At 40.7% G+C, this 21,701-nt stretch overlaps 1 protein-coding gene across 1 annotated transcript in view; it reads right to left on the bottom strand.

The window, feature by feature from the left end:
* Nucleotides 1-21,701, bottom strand: part of LOC126213155 (poly [ADP-ribose] polymerase tankyrase-1-like) — a 31,161-nt gene that overhangs the window by 1,730 nt on the left and 7,730 nt on the right. The window contains exons 2-4 of the mRNA XM_049940778.1: nt 20,081-20,185; nt 10,524-11,100; nt 4,815-5,030 (exon numbers count right to left, since the gene is read on the bottom strand). Of these exons, the coding sequence (XP_049796735.1) occupies nt 4,815-5,030; nt 10,524-11,089 (782 nt within the window). The 5' untranslated portion in view covers nt 11,090-11,100; nt 20,081-20,185. The remainder of the gene's footprint in view (nt 1-4,814; nt 5,031-10,523; nt 11,101-20,080; nt 20,186-21,701) is intronic.

Raw genomic sequence — 21,701 nt, 5'->3', positions numbered from 1 at the left:
CTTGCCCGGCTTTTTGATCTTTTTTCTCTCTTCCCAATATTTCCTCATCATTTTCGAATGGTTCCTCCTCCGCTCTTCCGACCATTTCCTGTTATTATTCTTTAGTTTCGTTTCTTCTGGAAAACACTTAATTTCGTTCACTATTTGTCTAAACTTTTTCCTGTCCCTGATTGACTCACGGGTGACATTAAAATAGGCCAAATCCTTTTTCACCATCTGTATCCATTTATTGTTGGTTTTTTCGTTCCTGTTACTATGTTCAAACACTTTTCTTGTTAGTCTGTTTCCATCCATCCTCGACAGGTGACCATAAAACGTTAGTCTGCGTTTACGCATTGCATCACTCACTTTCTCAATAGTTTTGTATATTTCCTTATTACTCTTTAGCTTGTACTCTTCTCCAATCTTTCTCGGTCCTAATATTTTTCTCAAAATTTTCCTTTCTTTCCTTTCCATCTTTTCTATTTCCCCCTTTTTGTTAAGAGTTAGGCACTCCGATGCATACAGGCATTCTGGGCTAATGACAGTTTTATAATGTCTTAATTTAGCTTGAATCGAAATGTTTTTTTTGTTATATATGTCTTTGGTTTTTTGAAAAGCAAATTCCATTTTCCTTGCTCTCGCCTGGTTTGCACTCTTGTCTAAACCATTCACTTGAATTATTTCACCTAATTACTTAAATTTTTCTACTCTCTTAATATTGCCGTATTTAGTAATAAGATTTTTCTTGTTATTTCTATGATTAGACATATACACGGTTTTTTCAAATGAAATCTGCAGTCCAGCTCTGGCCGAAACTTCTTGTAGTTTCTCCAAGTAATTCTGAGCTATTTCTTTGTTTTCTGTAATTATTGCCAGATCGTCTGCAAAAGCTAAACAGTCCACTTCTATTTTTTCTTTTTTTGTTCCAATTCTGATGTCATTCTTGGTGCCTTTGAGTTCTTCTTTCCATATTCTCAATATCTTTTCCAGTACGCAGTTGAAGAGGATTGGGGATAAACCATCACCTTGTCTAACACCTGTTTTAATTTCGAACTTCCTTGAAATTTCACCCATAAATTTAACTTTGGCCTTACTGTTTGTTAGCGTCTGTTTGATAATTTGAATTGTTTTCTTATCGACCCCAAATTCTTCCAATACTTTCAGTAATGTTTCTCTATCTACCGAGTCGTATGCTTTTTTGAAATCTACAAATACTATTGCAAATCTCTGGCCTCTTGAGATTCTGTAACGAATTAGTGTTTTCAGGTTAAATATTTGTTCAACACAGGATCTACCTTGTCTAAAACCTGCTTGATATTCACCTATTTTTTTATCCAGAACTGGCTCCACGATTTGAAGTAATTTCCTTGACAAAATTTTGTATCCTACTGGTAGTAGCGAGATCCCTCTATAATTATTAACATTCATCTTATCCCCCTTTTTGTGTAGTGGGTGTATCAGGGCACACTGCCAGTCTTCAGGAATTCTTTCTTCGTCCCAGATCTTCTTAAACATATGTTCCAAAACTTGTGGGAGGTTGGTATCCATTATTTTTAGGATTTCTGGTACTATGGAGTCTTCACCTGGGGCTTTATTGTTTTTTAGACTGTGTATTATGTGTTTTATTTCTTTAGCGTCTGGAGGTTTTGACTCGGTATTAGTATTTCGGTGGTTTTCAAAACTCATTTTATCTTTGGGGGGTTCACAATTTAGTAGATTCTCGAAATATTTTGCTAATATTTCACAATTAGTCTTGTTTGTCAAACCTAGCTTGTTCTCTTCCTTAAACTACCGTAGGTAGTGCAAATGAAAAATTAATGACCTCAGATGCACTTCATTTCTTAAAGAGAAATCTTAGGTTTCTAACTTTTTATATGACGTGTCGCCTAATCTTAGATCGAATAATAAGATAGATGTGCATTTTGAATGTCTTTACCGTACTTGACACTTGGAAGTTCTTTTGAAAGTGTCTCACTAGGGACAGCCCTGGTGGAGCTGGTACATCTTTGCAGGCATTTAATCTGCTAACTGGTTCAGACACACACACTTCCTGACATGGAAGACTAACAATGGTGATCTTTCATTTTGAAACACACAGATGACAGATGTGAAAGTCAGGTTAAAACTTTCTAGGACTGTTTGTCAATCAATCCCTGACATGTGGAATCCAAGATTTTGGGAGAAGCAACCATGTTGCTTCATGTACAGACATATGTACATGTTTCTATCTTCAAACCTTTTGTGATAGTAATGAGTAGTCAACTAGTTAGGAACAGTGACAGTCTAAGAAATTCATCTTACCAAATAACCTCACCACTGAAGTGCAATTTCTGAGCGCTGTTGTCTGATCGGCAGCCAGTTCTCTCCACACCAATCCCATGTGGAAGAGACCTCCCACTTCTTTCTAGTACTTGTACTGGATGGTAGATCTACTGCAAGTCTACATCACATATGCCGATACATTTGTATAAGTGCTTCTGTGCCTCAGTGTTTTTGGCTATTAAGAAGAGAGGTGGAGGTTTACTTGGTAAAGGCCTGGGGACATTGGAAGATTCCAACTGGATAATATCGTGGCCAAAAAGTGATCTTGAAATCGGTTATTGAATTATGAGGGGTATTCATGGGCAGATGCAGACTGAGATTACAATTCAGCTGTAATGTACACCAAAGTTGAAGAGAAGCTTCAAGAAGAACCAGTGTGTAAACAAGTTGAATACTGAAGTATTGAGGAATACAAGGTTGCATTCGAAGATCGGTGAACAGTACTGAACATCTCCAAAAAGGGCAACCACAAAAGTTTGTCACTCAAACGACTTCAAGGAAAGGATCCCCGTAGAATTTTTGGTAAACAAAGAGAAATATAAACTCATTGAGGAAATAAAAAAATAGAAAAATATTCAGTAGAAGATAGGAATACAGCAATGTAAACCACTCTGGAGTGAAATAAATAGCTAGTAGAAGGAAAGATAAAGCACAATGGCTGCAGGAAGAATTAGAAGAAATCGAAAAAGAAATGACTGTAGGAAGGACAGCTTTAGCACATAGAAAAGAACAAACAACATTCGATAAAATAAAGAACAAACATTAAGGTGTGGCACCTTATATCGCTCCTGTCTAGAGCCTGTGTATAAGGAGAATGAGTCACGCATGTACGGTGACAGATGGTCTGAAGCGGGTCCAGTTGAGCATATACTCTGATTTTCATCCACCAGAGGACAGCAGCGCACAGAGGCATTCAAGAAACAGGTCAAGAGAATGTTTTCTAAAATGTTCTGTTTATTTCTTGAAGGTTTTTTTTTGTTCATTATGTTGGTACAGCTTTGTATATGCTTTTAGTAGTGTGAATGGTGCGTGAATGTGGTCTAAAGTAAATATGTAAATCATTGCTCTACTGTACGAACTGACGTGACAAATTTTTAAGGCAGTGCGAATGCAGACGACGAGGAATTTTGTATCATAATATGTTAAGTCCGAGTTGCAGTACGGTAGGTTTCCGCTTGGCTTTCCTACCAGTGATCTGCTGTAAAGAGTCCACAGGTAAGTGCAGGACAAAAGTAACCGCACTGCCCCAAGGTGTCAAGATGAAGAGTTCAAAAGGAGTTGCGTAGTTAAACTCAGAGGAGAGAAGGGATGAAAATCTCTGTGAGGAGGGAAACTGTCAGATGATTTAAGGGAGGAATAAATGGAAGTCGAATCAGAAAATATAATTATTCAGTACCAGACTCAGTGTTTAATAAATGTTTGGAGGCAGTGTGCACAAACAAGGAATGCGATTAGATAACAATCCTTCAGAATTTCTGTAATCATTTAGGGAAAGTTGCATGCAAATAACTATTCTAGTAGATCTACAGAATCTATGAGACTAGAAATATACCAACAAACTTTCAGAAAAAAATATCAACCAGACACTCCAGAATCGAACAAGGGCCAATAGCTGAAAGTACCTTCACACAAAGAGCTTAACATATCCAAGCTACTGACTGGAGTAACATACAGATGAATGGAAAACTGCATTGAAGATCTGTTAGACGACAGAATGTTTGAATCTAGGAAAAATAAAGGCTCCAGAGAAGCAGTTCTAACCCGTAATTGATAATGGAAGCAAGATATAAGACGCAATGATTCAAATAAAAATACATTCTTAGTATAACACATTTTTAAATAGAACTAAAATGGATAGAATAATTTCTCCTAGCCTGATTCAAAATCCTAACCTCATCCAGACAGCCCTGAGAGTTTTTGCTTGTGAATTTTTAATTGTTATGAAAATATTTGTATCATTTATAAAGAAAAAGTAGGACCTATGTGATAGGTGATTAGGAGGTGTACTATTGATGCATCAGTTATGTACTGCATGCATCCCACAATATTTGTTATGGATCTTACAAGTATTCACATCAATTAAGAATGCACAAGCAAAGATTTTAAGGATTATCTGTGTGAGGCTAGTAATCGGTATTTGGATAAAAGAATCTATTTTATAATTTTCTTTCAGTCTGGTTGAAAAATGCGTTTTCTACTGTTGTGTGAGAAATTCCTCAATGGATTTTAGACATTTTGGTGAGATTATAAAAATTTGCTGGCTCAGATGAAAATAAAATCACTGAACTGTTCACTATAACTCACTATTTGCTCCTCTAATTCATTTTTAACTTCCTCTTAAGATACAATTTTTTACAACATTACTCATCTGACCATATATCCTTATCATTTCATCTCGCCTCTCTGACTACCATTGAACCTATATTGAGCATTTACATTTTCTTTTTGTTTTGGTAGCTTCCTCACCATGTAACTGCACGATGAGTGTATATATAGGAGAGGGAACTCACTGTATGCGAGAGACAGCATCGCCATCAAGTGAAGGAGCCGTTGTTGTTGCCATTGCTGTTTCCATTGCTGTTGCTGTTGCCGTTGCTGTTGCTGTTGCCGGCACAGCTGCAGCAGGAATCTGACTGCTGTGGGACTGGCGGGTGGCGCTGGCGGTGGTGGTGGTGGTGGTGGTGGTGGTGGTGGTGGTGGACCTCACTTGTGTAGCGGTTGGTGTGCTGCACACAAAAAGTGAGGTGCACAGTGTGAGCACGTGTGACCATGTGGGAACCATGTGGTGGCTTATTGTAGCCAGTACAGCTGAAGCACTGTCCACACACAGGCAATAGGCAGAACATACACCAACAACAAGGGTAGTGCTTCAGTTAATACAAATGACTTAGCACTGAAGTACCGCTTCTCTTGAGTTCGCCACAGCAGTAATTCACTACACCAAGCATAAGATGGTTTAAAATTAAGCACAAACAAAAGGTACATACAGTGACTGACAGTTATGCTAAATTTAATCACAGAATTATTATACAGGTCAGTGCAAGTTCCCTCAACAAGAACAACTGCAGACGAATTAGAAGTGTACTATGTTGGATGTGACAGTAATTAAAAATTTCACTATTGTCATACTATCATCATGATGCAGTGTTCAAAGTGTGTATTAAAAATTGGGGTTGTGAAGGCACAGACGTTAAATCGTGGACAGTTGGTTTTTAACTGACTGGAGAAAAAAATTCAAAGTAGTAAACAGTGCAGGAATGCGAAAATCAAGATATCGTGATAGAAACAACCTATGGTAGTGGGAAATTGACCTAGCATTAAAAATTTTATCGCAGAAACTGAAATTTTATCCAGTACATAGAGTTTTCACAAATTTAGATATTTTAAAATGGTTCAAATGGCTCTCACCACTATGGGGCTTAACTGTTGAGGTCATCAGTCCCCTAGAACTTAATACTACCTAAACCTAACCAACCTAAGGACACCACACACAACCATGCCCGAGGTAGGATTCGAACCTGCGACCGTATCGGTCGCGCGGTCCCAGACTGGATATTTTAAAACATTTGCTCTCACTCTCTAAGTCATGAAGTGCTTAAAATCAGCAGTGACATTTACCAGTGAGTAGAAAAATGGCTCTGAGCACTATGGGACTCAACTTCTGAGGTCATCAGTCCCCTATAACTTAGAACTACTTAAACCTAACTAACCTAAGGACATCACACACATCCATGCCCGAGGCAGGATTCGAACCTGCGACCGTAGCAGCCGCGCTGTTCCGGACTGAGCGCCTAGAACCACTCGGCCACCGCGGCCGGCCCAGTGAGCAGAACTCACAGTGAGCTGAATGATAACACTGGAGGGATCATCTGTATGTGTTAGTTTGTGTGTGTGTGTGTGTGTGTGTGTGTGTGTGTGTGTGTGTGTGTGTGTGTGTGTGTGTGTGAGTGTGTGTGTGTGTAGTTGACAGAAGTTTTTGTGCAATGTACTGAAGATTGAAAATATTTGTGTAACAACACAGGTAGTAATGGAAAAAAACAACTGTTTCAAGAGCTCTCCATACCACAGCTTACAGAGGGTGTGCTCTTATATCGAAGTGATCTGTGTATCAGACGATAAATGTTTGTTGAAGATATGGTCCTTTCCTGATTCCACAATTGTATTCATGACAGTGTGTGCGTGTGTGTGTGTGTGTGTGTGTGTGTGTGTGTGTGTGTGTGTGTGTGTGTGTGTGATGAGGAATGCTACGATTTATAGTATATGAAGCCTGTCATTCACATGTAGATGTGAATACTAAACTCAATGAGAAATTTACCAATAGGAGCCAGAAAACTAAAAATAGCATGGATATAAGGATGGGTTGAGTCATGGGGTCATGAAACTCTCCCCTTACAGCATTTTATTAACCACAAATGTAAAAAATTATTATATTTATATTAAAATATTTTTATATGTTTCACTTTTATGATCATTAAAATCCACAGCATCTGTGGCGCATTAAATGTGGATGTGATGGTAAGTTGCATTTTTGGGCACACATTAAATGTGGGTGTAATGGTAAGTTGCATTTCGAGGGTGGCACATTAAATGTAGGTGTGAAAGTTACTTGTTTTTTTTTGGGAGAGGAGCACATTTGATGTAGTTGCGATGGTGCGCTACATTTTGGGCAGAGGGAGAAATCAGTAAGAGAGCATGGAAACCCCAAAACTGAGCTTTAGATACTCACCAATGACTAATGTCAAAATGTGTGTGAAGTGTTAGGCTGTGAGTGATGGGACAAGAATCTCATGTACATCATTAACAGGAACTGAAAATGCACAGCCAGATGTGACTATCCTTGTAATAACAAACTCTTCAAAATTGTGGGTGTTTGTAATTTGAAACTGCATGCAGAACAAGTTTGGCTTAATGCTGACAAATATATTTATGTATAATGTATTAAGAAAACAATTTCTTTACAATAAAAATACAGAGCAATAGTAATATGTTTCTTGCTTCAAACATGTATTTACGTTTTAATCTACACTGAACAATAGAGATCAAACGACTACTGTGCAGGCTATAAGTTGATTAGACGTAATCGAGGAAGTACTAGCAATGTAACCTCCACGTCAAGGTTTCCAGTAGGTCAAATAGGACATAATGTATTGCATAATATTGAGTGTTACTGGTTAGTAGACTTTTAGGTGGCATATATAACTGGAAGATGGTGTGGAGTAAAGGAAAGCTGGATGTCAACGATTCTTCAGTGTCCAAGTTGAGATGGAACAGCAGCAACAACAGATGGGGTAGAGAAGATCATCGGCTGAGACCTGGTAGTAGAGCCATAGAGCAACCAAGAGAACCAGACAGGAACCTGACACCAGTTGACTGAGGATGCAGTAAAGTGTGTTGACCACTACAGCCCTTTTCTGTGGAATGCACCCACATACTGTGTGTGCTCTGGATTATGGCTGAACAGAAAGGGGAAGAAACCGAGAAGGGTAGACTCAGCATAGTGTGCGATTGGCCGCAGCTGCCATGAGGAGTGGTTTGCGGTACCATGAGGTGGTCACAGAGTGTCTGTGTGAGGAGTAGGCAGCCACCCATTGGAGCACAAATGCTGCTTTCACTTTTCTTTCTGCACATCGAAATACAAGCTCTGACTGGAAAACTAATCACTCTTTCGTTTGATGTGCCTTATAAGTAAGTTCCAAAATAACAAAAACTTGTGTTGGGCAGGTTATTGGGATATTGCATATACAGGGTGAACCTACACCGCAGGTAATTCGGAATCTGAAAATGCTACTGATGTGCGGTTTTCACAGGATAAATCGTTAGTCAAAGGTTTCGTACTGTTAGCCAATCAAAAGATTGTAATGATATTCAGTAAGCGCATTTTTGTGTGAACATATACTTTTATTAAATGGAACAATCCCTATCGACATTGACAAATTAAAGGTAGGGTAAATTAGAATGTCAGTGGTGTTTGTTGCAGGATTCTAGAGTGAGTCGTTTACGAGATATCGTTCTGTGAAACGTATGCACAGACTCTAGCTTGTGCCATTCAACCTGCCTAGTTGCTGGGTGCGTTGTTGTTATGCTTGCTTGCAGCATGCTTGTGTGTTCCTTGAGTACAAAGGGTGTTCAAAAAGTTTTGCACTGTCGTCTCTAGTTTTTTTAAATTTTTTTCAGGAGGAGAATGAAATTTACTATACCGCATGCTGTAGTCACACAGTCAATGGAGCATTTTTCCAGACAATTAAATAACTAGCGTTTGCTTAACACAATTAATGACTGCAAATAAGGTTGGATTACTTAAAGGTCAAAACAGTTCATGATGCTATGTGAAACTTAACTCTTACACGATTTCTGGGTAATACACGGTGTACATAAAGTCCGGGAATACTTCAATTATTGAAACTTGCTGGCAGATTGAAACTGTGTGCCGGACCAAGACTCGAACTCGGGACCTTTGCCTTTCGCGGGCAAGTGCTGAGCTACCCAAGCACGATTCACGCCCCGTCCTCACAGCTTTACTTCTGCCAGTAACTCGTCTCCTACCTTCCAAACTTTACAGAAGCTCTCCTGCGAACCTTCCAGAACTAGCACTCCTGAAAGCCACGCTGTGGCTAAGCCATGTCTCCGCAGTAAACTTTCTTCCAGGAGTGCTAGTTCTGCAAGGTTCGCAGGCGAGCTTCAGCAAAGTTTGGAAGGTAGGAGACGAGGTACTGGCGGAAGTAAAGCTGTGAGGACGGGGCGTGAGTCGTGCTTGGGTAGCTTACCTGGTAGGGCACTTGCCCGCGAAAGGCAAAGGTCCCGAGTTCGAGTCTTGGTCCGACACACAGTTTTAATCTGCCAGGAAGTTTCATATCAGCTCACACTCCACTGCAGAGTGAAAATGTCATTCTGGAAACTTCAATTATTTATTGCACAAGAACCAAACACTGTACAGATATCATACATATGTCATTTTGAAAAAAAAAAACCTGAAAGTTTTTTTTGCTGTATACCGCCACAGCGTAGTTTTGTAATTTGCTGATAGTCAGCGCTAGACGCAAACATGGCGAGTTCAGGGGCGGAATGAGCTTTCTGTGTGTTGGAGTTCGACAAAAGCAAGTGTGCTACAGCTGTTCAACAGATGTTTACAACCAAGTTCTGTAAGAAGCCACCAACAAGGAAGGCTATTTACCACTGGCGCAACAAATTCGTTACGATGGGTTGCTTGTGTGCGGCAAAGAGAAGCGGACATCCCAATGTGAGTGAAGTGAATATGGACCGTGTACGAGAGACATTCGTAAGCTCTGAGCACTATGGCACTTAACTTCTGAGGTTATCAGTCCCCTAGAACTTAGAACTACTTAAACCTAACTAACCTAAGGACATCACACACATCCATGCCCGAGGCAGGAGTCGAACCTGCGACCGTAGCGGTCGCGGGGTTCCAGACTGTAGCTCCTAGAACCGCTCTGCCACAGCGGCCGGCCATTAGTAAGGAGTACAAAGATATCGGTGTGTCGTGCATCCTGTGAACTCGAAACGTCTCCAATGCCAGTGTGGAAAGTCCTGCGACAGCAGCTGTCTATGAAAACATTCAAACTGGAGCAGGTGCAGAAGCTCAATGACGACAACGAAGACAAGCCTTTTGAGTTTTGTTCGCAGGGGACAGCTGTTTCATGAAATGGCCTCCCCGATCACCAGATCTCACTCCGTGTGACTTTTTTCTGTGGGGACACATTACAGATCTGGTGTATGTACCCGCCTCTACCACGTGATGTAGCAGAGCTCCAGGAGAGAATACGGGAAGTGACTGCCACAGTCGACGATCCCATTCTGGGATGGCTATGGCAAGAATTCGATTACCGTATTGACGTCTGCCGGCTCACTCATGGTTCGCATATCAAAAGTTTGTAAAAAAAACTTTCAGAGTTTCTCTTCAAAATACAATACGTAGGACATCTGTACAATGTTTAGTTCTTGTGCAATAAATAATAATTGAAAGTGTTCCCGGACTTTATGTACACCCAGTTTATCTGCTAATAAACACAGTTAAATTTAGAGGTTCGATGAACCTGTTATGAGGAGGCAGTTAAAGAACCATGAGCTACCAGGAAACGAATGCCTGTAATGGTGCATTTTACAGCAGGGGCACATCTAAGGAAACTCAGTGGCGAGCATTGTAGGCTTGGAAATACACACATACACAAGAAACAAAGATGAGTGGTTTGTCTTCAGCTTACCTGGTTTCTGCCGGTGGATCAGAGAGCAGCCGGCTCACTTCAATCAGATCTTTAGGCTGACGAAGCATCGCATCAGCCCATCCCTGGGTGGCCATCACCTGGTGGGTGTGTCTCTTGATGAAGGTGAGTGCAGCCTGCCTGAGGCTGCTACAAGAGTGCCTCACAGCGAGAACCGCTGTCGCTGCTGCGGTTTCCAGAGCCAACTCTGCGGCCACCTGTTTCTCGCACTCTGCCTTAAGCCCCGACAATGCGTACTTATCTGCTGTGGCCAGCAGCTGGGGGGCTATGCTGGGCAGCTGGGGGACCCGCAGGGTGTACAGGTATGAGACCAGCTGGCGCAGCACCGGGCCCTCCACATCCGCGATGGCCACCTCTCCGCTGCTGGCCTCCAGCGTGTCGTGCTGGAACATGGCAGCGAACACGGGGCTCCTGTCCACCAGGACTGCCCGGTGGGCCGCCAGCCGTGTGTCGCCTGCCACCAGCATCACGATGGCGCCGTCCCCAGCGTCCAGAAGGGCTCCCAGGTCCGTGGCCATCGTCTCCTCAACCTTCTTAACTGTTTGCATTGTGGATGATTCTGAAACATAGCGTCACTTAGCAGCCTTTTGTCTAGATTAGAGTCGATATGTTGTCGTTCTAATATATCTGTAGTGAGTAGATCCCCCCGGACGTAGAATATGAATCTGTAGTGAATAGATCCCCCCGGATGTAGAATATGTCGGGAAACAAGAATACACTATAAACATTTACAAAGAGAAACAGATATGCTAAATTATCTTCCATGGATTCCAAGTGAAAAAGTTTAGACAGAGAAAAATATTTACAACACTTATCAACAATGACTACATTACTGGACTGAATTGTACATGATACATTGTTTGATATTATCAGTACATCTACACAACAGTCGTTTCTGCTAACAAAATTCATTACTGAAGTGGAAGGAATTGCCCATCAATAAATTCTTCATGCTCTTCATAAACTGAACTCCATTTGTAGTTAAACGTTTCATGACTGCTAGCAATTTATTGAAAATGTGTGTTCCTGAATGATGGACACCTTTCTGGACTCAAGTTTTAACATTAAAATTTTGTGAAGTTTATTCTTATTTCCAGTACTGATTCCATGAACTGAACTGTCCATTGAAAAAGAGATATATTTTTAATGAGAAATTTCACTACGAAATAAATATATGGATAAGCAGTAGTTAGTATACCTAATTCTGTAAACAGGTCTCCTGCAGAATTTTTTGAATTCATGTCTCAAATAATTTTCATTACACGTTTTTGAACTCACAGAAAGTTAGGCTGACTGGATGAATTATGCTGAAGAATAATCCCATATGACATTACGGAATGAAAGTGTGCATAGTATGCTAGATTTATCATTTTGATATCCATTATGTCTTACAACATTTGCAGTGCATACAGAGATTTGTTTTGGCACATCAGCAATTCTGTGATATGCTCCACCTAGCTGAACTTATTCTCTTGCTGAAATCCAAAGAATTTAAAACCGTCAACTTCTTCTATCTGCTCCATGTCATATTTTAGGCATATGCTGGTGGAGAACCTTTATAAACTCTAAACTGAATAGTTTTTGTGCTATTTATTACAATGTTTATAACACCTGAATACAAAACTAACTTGGCATCTCATAATGTCATTGACAAAAGGTCACTGATGTACACAAGAAAAATTATGAGCCCTAAGATGGAACCTTGTGGGATTGTACTTATAATTGGTACACAGATGAATGAAGCCTGAAACGTTAATACATGTCCCTTCTGTATTGAAACCCTTTGTGTCCTTTCAGACATAAAGAATATTGTGAACAATTTGCAGCATTTACTCTTACATCATAATATTCTAATTTACTCAAAAGGATTTATTTATGTGCTGTGTGGTATGTAAACACATTATCAAATAAAATAAAAACAATAATACATTTAATTTACACAGTCAAATGCTTTTAAGAGATTGCAAAATATATTAGTAGCTTGTAATTTATTGTATAATGAAATACGTAAATCCTTTCTTTGTGTATAAACAGCCTTCCCAATATCGAAACCATTTATAGAAATCCAAACTGTGACATGACAATATATTATTTGTTGTCAGATGGTTAAGAAGCTGATTGTATACTACCTTTTCTAAAATTTTGATCAATGGGAAAAGTGAAAATGGACATAAACATAACAGTATTTCTTTATCTCCTTTATTAAACAATGGTTTAACTTCACCATCTTTCAACAATTCAGGCAATGTTCCACTGATAAATGACTGGCTACACAGATAACTTAATATGTTACCAAACTCAGAAGCGCGCTCTTTAATTAACTTTGCTGCTACTTTATGAAAACCACTTGACCTTTTTGATTTTGAATATTTATTGGTTGACATCACTTCTACAGGTATTATATGTTAGCGAAGTTATTTGTAATGAATGGTCCGAGATGTTTCATGGCAGCATCACCAACTTTTCAGTGACAGTTATGAAATGCTTGATACAAATTTTGAAACATTGCACACATCTGTTACCAGTGTATCATTTACTTTTAATACTATCTGTCCCTCTTCATCTCAAATTCTCTACCTGTCTCTCCTGTTGCTAAATTCCGTATTCTGTTCATTTTGCCTGATGTGATTCTTTGGTTCTCGTTATGCATTTGCTTTGACACCCACAGCACCACTTTTAATATTTTGCAGTGCATTTTGCTATAAGCTACAGTATCAAAACCAGACTTGTGTCTGAGTGACAGATACAGTTTCCTATTTGTCTTCCAAGATACCTTTATTCCTTGAGTAATCCACAGTGTATTTGTAGACTCTGGTCTAATCTGGGTTAGTTTTGGCAAAAGCAGCTCTCAAAAACGGTAAGTATATTATTAATCATTGTTTCTATTTTCCATTAATGCTGTGAGCCAGTATACACAACTACAGTTCATATCTGTGAGCAGTTTGCTAAAATGATCAATTTGTGGCTTGCTGGCTACACTCTTAAGCTCTGATTTAATAAGTTTTATATCCTTCTTATTATTAAAATTTAACAAAAGAAATTGCATGATCTGGTGTATGAGGTCATTGACTAACAGTTGTAACATAATTTTCTTCATTAGCTCTTTGTACAAAGATATTAACGGTTTGTAACATAATTTTCTTCATTAGCTATTTGTACAAAGATATTATCACTGGCTGTTTTCGAGCAATTAGCTACGCTAGTTGGGAAATTTGCAGTAGGAATTAAGCTTAATGCTAATGTTGCTGACTGTAATGAATTTTTACTAGAGAAATTTTTGAGAACATGTATGCCAAAATCATCAATTGTCACTATTTCTTTTTGTCGTTAAATAGGGCAATAGACCTTCAAGGTGATTTGTGGCTTGTATCATAACAAATGGTGTAAATGCCCACAGTTGAGAGTACACAACACTAGATGCAAACAAGTCTGGTAAACGTGGGGTCTAAAACGTCTATCAGAAGAACATCTTCGATACTGTGAAACAAGTCTCTTATATTGAAGCTCTTTGCTTTCCATATTTTGGAGATGGTAGTAAGGACCAAAACAAGATAAAAATGTTGAGTAAACATAGGTTCTAAAGTGTGTACTATAAGAACTATAAACACCTGTTCATCTTCGCTATAGTGAAACACATCTCTTCTAATATATTGCGTAGGCTTCCATGGCCAGAGTCAGTCGACATAAAAGTTTTCTGGAAAAAAAAATTGTACCACGTCGTATTGTATAAAGGCAGTAGTTTTATAGACTATGATGCGGTACCATACCCAGAAAACTTTTATGTCAACATCTCTTCTACTGAACAAGTGCACATAGCTTAATACCTATACTCATTTTACAGCCTGTTTTGGTCCATAATATCTCCACCCAAAATATGGAAAACAAAGAGCTTGCAGAAGAAGAGCTCTGTTTCACAGTGTCGAAGAAGAAATGCACATAGCTCTTCTGGTATGCATTTTAGAGCCTTTGTCTGCTGGATTGCTTGCATCTAATATCATGTACTTTCAACAATATTCGGTTACACCATTAATTATGGTACACCCTCTATAAACAGACTAAAGTTACCTGTAGGTGCTTGGTATACATTTACTACCATTACTACAATTACTACATTTACTACAATGACAGAAAAAAATTCCTGCACCAAGAAACAAGTAATGTAAATGATGAAATTTTTGGGGTACATTTGACTAGGTAACGTGGTTAACGTTACATAATTACTGGTTCATGTAAGTGTGACAGAAGTCAATACAAATGTGATATCCTATTTCATAATAACCAGTGTAACTGCCAGAATGTTGAATGTAAGTGTGCAAACGGACATGCATTGTGTCGTACAGGTGCCGGATGTGAGTTTGGGATAGAGGTCCATGCCTGTTGCACTTGGTTGGTTAATACAAGGATGGCTAATGGTGGTTGTGCTTGATGCTTAAGTTCTAGTACAATGATGTTCCATAGGATGAGATCGATTGGAGACAGATATGGTGATCGAGTAGGCCAATGCAACATGTCGACCATCTGTAGAGCATGTAGGGCTACAACAGGGATACATGGACGAGCGTTATCCTGTTGGAAAACATACCCTGAAATGCTGTTCATTAATGACAGCTGAACAGCTCGAATCTGGCGTACAAATTTGCGGTGAGAGTTCATGGGGTGACCGCGAGGGTGCTCCTACTGTCATACCAAATCGCCCTCCAGTACAGTGTATCTAGGCTGCAGGCACAGGGTCGTTGGGTCGCTCACCTGACCTCCTTCTGACCACACATAGCCATCAACGGGACCGAGGCAGAACCATATTTCATCAGAAAACGCCTCTGACCTCCACCCTGCCTTCCAGTGTGCTCTCGTTTGATACGTTTGAAGCTACGAACGCTGGTGGTTTGGGGTCAGTGGAATACCGCTTTAGGGAATCTGCCTCGGAGATTGTCATTGAAGTAACCGATTTGTAACAGTTGTGTCACTGTGGTTCCAACTACTGCACTGGTTGCTGCTGCAGATGGAGTACGATGCGCCACATCCATACACCGGACGCGCCTGCCTTCCCTCTCGGTAGTGTCACGTGGCAGTCTGGAGTCCGGTCTTCTTGTGACTGTATCTTCCTGTGACCACTGCTGCGAACACTCACGTACAGTCACTACATTCCTGCCAAGTTTTTTTGCAGTATCACGAAAGGAACATACAGCTTCTCGTAGCACCACTACACGACATCGTTCAAACTCAGTGTGCTGTTGATAATGGCAACTTTGTCGCCTTAAAGGCATGTGGTGTTGTTGTTGTCTTCAGTCCTGAGACTGGTTTGATGCAGCTCTCCATGCTACTCTATCCTGTGCAAGCTTCTTCATCTCCCAGTACTTACTGCAACCTACATCCTTCTGAATCTGCTTAGTGTATTCATCTCTTCGTCTCCCTCTACGATTTTTACCCTCCACGCTGCCCTCCAATGCTAAATTTGTGATCCCTTGATGCCTCAGAACACGTCCTACCAACCGGTCCCTTCTTCTTGTCAAGTTGTGCCACAAACTCCTCTTCTCCCCAATTCTATTCAATACCTCCTCATTAGTTATGTGATCTACCCATCTAATCCTCAGCATTCTTCTGTAGCACCACATTTCGAAAGCTTCTATTCTCTTCTTGTCCAAACTATTTATCCATGTTTCACTTCGATACATGGATACACTCCATACAAATACTTTCAGAAACGACTTCCTGACACTTAAATCTATACTTGATGTTAACAAATTTCTCTTCTTCAGGAACGCTTTCCTTGCCATTGCCAGTCTACATTTTATATCCTCTCTACTTCGACCATCATCAGTTATTTTTCTCCCCAAATAGCAAAACTCCTTTACTACTTTAAGTGTCTAATTTCCTAATCTAATTCCCTCAGCATCACCTGACTTAATTCGACTACATTCCATTATCCTCGTTTTGCTTTTCTTGATGTTCATCTTATTTCCCTCTTTCAAGACACTGTCCATTCCGTTCAACTGCTCTTCCAAGTCCTTTGCTATCTCTGACCGAATTACAATGTCATCGGCGAACCTCAACGTTTTTATTTCTTCTCCATGGACTTTAATACCTACTCCGAATTTTTCTTTTATTTCCTTTACTGCTTGCTCAATACAAAGATTGAATAACATCGGGGAGAGGCTAAAAACCTGTCTCACTCCCTTCCCAACCACTGCTTCCCTTTCATGCCCCTTGACTCTTATATCCGCCATCTGGTTTCTGTACAAATTGTAAATAACCTTTCGCTCCCTGTATTTTACCCCTGCCACCTTTAGAACTTGAAAGAGAGTATTCCAGTCAACATTGTCAAAAGCTTCCTCTAAGTCCACAAATGCTAGAAATGTAGGTTTTCCTTTCCTTAATATTCCTTCTAAGATAAGTCGTAAGGTCAGTATTGCCTCACGTGCATTCCTGATTAAAATCAACGCACCACCTGCAATCTCAAAGATAACTAACTCACACGATCGTTACAGCGCATATTTAAAGCTAACTAGATTTCCATTCTCATACTGGCGCCACTAGAGCCACTCCCATGCGACTGGTGCCAAATTTCAATAGACATCATCTTTTAGATGTAGAAACACGCCTACCAACTTTAGTTTATCCCGCAAAACTCGTTCTTGGTAGTGGGATTTTTGTTCCGCCGGTGTATTATGAAGGATTTATTATGAAATTCAACATCGGCCGCATATGCTTCCACATGCTTTTCTAAGCAAACTTTTTGATACGAGAATTACTGGTGAGTGTGGCAGTTCCTTCTTTTCTCCATTTATGGCCTACAAAAGTGAGATGCTAACCTGAGTCCTGTAACACATCACACGTCTATAAGAGTGTGTCGTGATGTTCAGACAGGCGCATTATATCAACCGGGTTTCATAATCATAATTCAACAATGCGGGTAAGTGGTTGTTCACAGTTCACCTTCGATACTTCTATGAGGCACAGGGATATCTGGGTCAGCTTCAACGCAACAATATCCTTCCCATGTCAACTTAATGCGACAGGAGAATAGACACAAATCTGTAATAATACCGTTTTAAAGAATTTCCTTTCGGTTTCAGCATATTTCGTTTGCATAGGAAGCCTCAGAAGGGACGGAGACCTCACTTCTTCTGATTTCGTAGAACACTGCAGTGTTACTTGACCAGGAAATAATTCGAAATGAAGATGTACCACAGTACTAAAGAGGTCGAAAGTAACTATAGCAGGATTTTATTCAACGAGTTATTCTGTTGATTTCTCCAGTTATTTAAGGAGACAAAGATATTTTATGAACGGAATCTGATTTATTCTGCTTTTAACCATTAGTCTTGCATGTAACCATTGAGGAGTTGGTTTACACAGAAGATCAGTCATCTCCTGCATAAGGCTGAGATGCGTTCCAGGGAAACGTTACCTTAGGGTAGCAGGCATACTCAGGCTGCAGCTCATGTACAACGCGTCTGAAATATTACAACAGGACAACACCTGACAATGCTTCGGGGATATGTCTGAGCATCATAGAGAACCTGCTTGTCCTTCAGCTGAGTTATATACTATCAAATTAAATTTGTATATCAGTATCTACTATTGTTTAATCCTTAATGCTAAACTCTAGAGTTTTCCGAATCTATTAAAAACTATGGTAAAAATTGAGATAATGACTATAAAATTTGAGTTTTTTCTAAACATTATGTTTAAAATGTAACACCTCATATATATATTTGTGTGTGTGTGTGTGTGTGTGTGTGTGTGTCAGAAAGGTCACAGTTCGTAGTAATTGATGGAAAGTCATCGATTAAAACAGAAGTGATTTATAGCGATCCCCAAGGTAGCTTCATAGACCCTTTGCTGTTCCTTATCTATATAAACAATTTGGGAGACAATCTGAGCTGCCATCTTGGGTTGTTTCCAGATGATGCTGTCGTTTATCGACTAGTAAAATCGTTGGAAGATCAAAACAAATTGCAAAATGATTTATGAAAGATGTGGTGTGGTGTGAAAATTGGCAATTGACTCTAAATAACGAAAACTATGAGGTCATCCGCATGAGTGCTAAAAGGAATAGTCAAACTTTGGTTACATGATAAATCAGTCAAATCTAAAGGTCGTAAATTCAACTAAATACCTAGGAGTTACAATTACAAACAATTTAAATTGGAAGGAACCCATAGAAAATGTTGTGGGGAAGGCTAACCAAAGACTGCGTTTTATTGGTTCAAATGGTTCAAATGGCTCTGAGCACTATGGGACTTAACATCTATGGTCATCAGTCCCCTAGAACTTAGAACTACTTAAACCTAACTAACCTAAGGACATCACACAACACCCAGCCATCACGAGGCAGAGAAAACCCCTGACCTCGCCGGGAATCGAACCCGGGAACCCGGGCGTGGGAAGCGAGAACGCTACCTCACGACCACGAGCTGCGGGCCGTTTTATTGGCAGCACACTTAGGAAACGTAACAGATCTACTATGGAGACTGCCTGTGCTACGCTTGTCCGTCCTCTTTTAGAATACTGCTGCGTAGTGTGGGATCCTTGCCAGATAGGACTGACGGAGTACATCAAAAAAGTTCAAAGAAGGGCAGCACGTTTTGAATTATCGCGAAATAGGGGAGAGAGTGTCACAGAAATGATACAGGATTTGGGATGGACATCATTAAAAGAAAGGCATATTTCGTTCCGGAGGAATCTTCTCATGAAATTCCAGTTACCAACTTTCTCCTCCGAATGTGAAAATATTTTGTTGACACCAACCTACTTAGGGAGGAGCAACGATCACGACGATAAAATGAGGGAAGCCAGAGCTTGTACGGAAAGATACAGGCGTTCAATCTTTCTGCACACTGTACGAGATTGGAATAATAGAGAAATGTGAAGATGGTTCGATGAACCCTCTGCCGCGTGGCAGTGTCCCTCTTGATAAGTATGGAGGTGTGATTACACATGTCAATCACATCGCGATTACGGGCAGCATGGGGTTCACGCCTGAGCCTCAGGACGTACGCTAGCAGCGCATGTCGGGTGTTTCAAGCGTCAACTTCGCGTCTCAATATCTCGGGATGTAATGGGAATATTGCGATGCAATCAACGTCATTGTGTATGTGCTTTGTCATGCTATGGATTGCTGAAGAAAAAAATCTTCCAAAACCTTCACGTACCGTTCTGTAGTCGCCGTGCCATCAAAGAATGATTATTTCCGTGACTGGACATTGCACACGAGGCAGTTCCTCGTTGAGGATGAAGAGACTTCTTCATCGCAAAATATGGATCCTCAGTCCCCCAAATGCGTCAATTTCGTTTATTGACGAACCCATCCAAGTGAAACTGGGCATCGTCGCTAAACTAAACCATACAGCGCATACTAATTCCCATCATGGCCCGCGGCCAACTGTACAGTTTGAACGACCTAAGAAAAACTGTTCAGAAGTAATGACGATTTTATTTCATATAGTTCAATAATTGTCTCCCTGTAAGAGGGCTGCTCATATTCACTCCTGCATCGTTTATATGCACTGATCTGCCATACGATTATGACCACCTACCTAATAGCCGGTATGTCCATCTTTGGCACGGTCGACAGCGGCGATGCTTCGTGGCGCGGAAGCAATGAGGTCTTGGCACGTCGCTCGAGGGAGTTGGCACCACGCCTGCCCACACAAGTCATCCAATTAAAAAAACATAAGTTTGTGTTAAAAAACACATATGCTTTCGTTTTAGAATGTTTCCAAATATGCACATTCATGGGGCCCAGCCCTACATTGATACCGGTGAAAGTCGTTTTCCAATAGCTGTTATTGTTCCAGAGATATTTTGGGTGGACAAGATAGCTGGGACACCATATATATATATATATATATATATATATATATATGTGTGTGTGTGTGTGTGTGTGTGTGTGTGTGTGTGTGTGTGTGTGTGTGTGTGAGGGAGAGAGAGAGTCGTAGAGTCGTCAGTCGCAGTCTCCTCTGACGTTTCTGCAGGTATTTGCAGTTTCTTTTTTTTTTCGTATTGTGTAGCTGGAGCTATACGAAAGAAGTGCTGCTCATCACGTCATCACGTCTTTCATGCGTCACCCAGTGTCAACGCAGAGCGTCGGTTTGTTTCCCGTTACGAGCAAAATAATTTTTGAAGCGGAATTTTACGTGGCCATTCGATAGAGCGGTTCCTGACTGATCTAGTGCGATATCCATCGACATGTACGAGTGACAGGGACAGTAAAACGTGGACGATAACCGCTACCCCAGCGGCGATATCACCGACCTAGCTTGCTTTGACTGCTATCTCGATGCAGCGGCGCTGCGAAGTGGGCCCTGTACAATGACTGCAGAGTAGACGGCAGCGGGCGCTGCGAGGGTTATTAGGTGAGGAACTAAGGAAAAGCAAGGTCAGCATCTTATGAAAACGCACATTCTCGGTATAAAATAAACGTGTAATGACTTGTTCCAAAACCTGTAGATTTCCCGTTTCACCAATTACGTCCTTTCATCGGAACAGTCTGTAGTTAGTGGAATAACAAGGCTAAAATGACTCCGAGCACTGGTCATCTGTCCCCTAGAACCTAGTGTGGTGTCACCGCCAGACACCACACTTGCTAGGTGGTAGCCTTTAAATCGACCGCGGTCCGTTAGTATACGTCGGACCCGCGTGTCGCCACTATCAGTGATTGCAGACCGAGCCCCGCCACACGGCAGGTCTAGTCTAGAGAGACTCCCTAGCACTCGCCCCAGTTGGACAGCCGACTTTGCTAGCGATGGTTCACTGACAAAATACGTTCTCATTTGCCGAGACTATAGTTTAGCATAGCCTTCAGCTACGTCCTTTGCTACAACCTCGCAAGGCGCCGTATTCACTTACTATATGTCTTCTGAACAGATAATATTGTGAATCATGTACCGTCGAGAGCGACGTTCATCATTAATGGATTAAAGTTAAGTATCAAACTAATTACGTCCGTTTTCTGAATTCTAATTCATTGTCATGTTCCAGACCTCACGTCAGTATAGTCCTTCCCTCCTCACGCCAGCCTGCGTGAACTAAAACGCGTGCCTTTCGGCCTCCTCTAGTAACACGGTGTTGGCTCTTCTGCCAACACAACACCTAGAACTACTTAATCCTAACTTAACCTAAGGACATCACACGCAGCCATGCCCGAGGTAGAATTCG

Source organism: Schistocerca nitens, chromosome 11, assembly GCF_023898315.1.
Source record: "Schistocerca nitens isolate TAMUIC-IGC-003100 chromosome 11, iqSchNite1.1, whole genome shotgun sequence".
Classification (NCBI taxonomy): domain Eukaryota; kingdom Metazoa; phylum Arthropoda; class Insecta; order Orthoptera; family Acrididae; genus Schistocerca; species Schistocerca nitens.
This window is presented reverse-complemented; position numbering and strand designations above follow the sequence as displayed.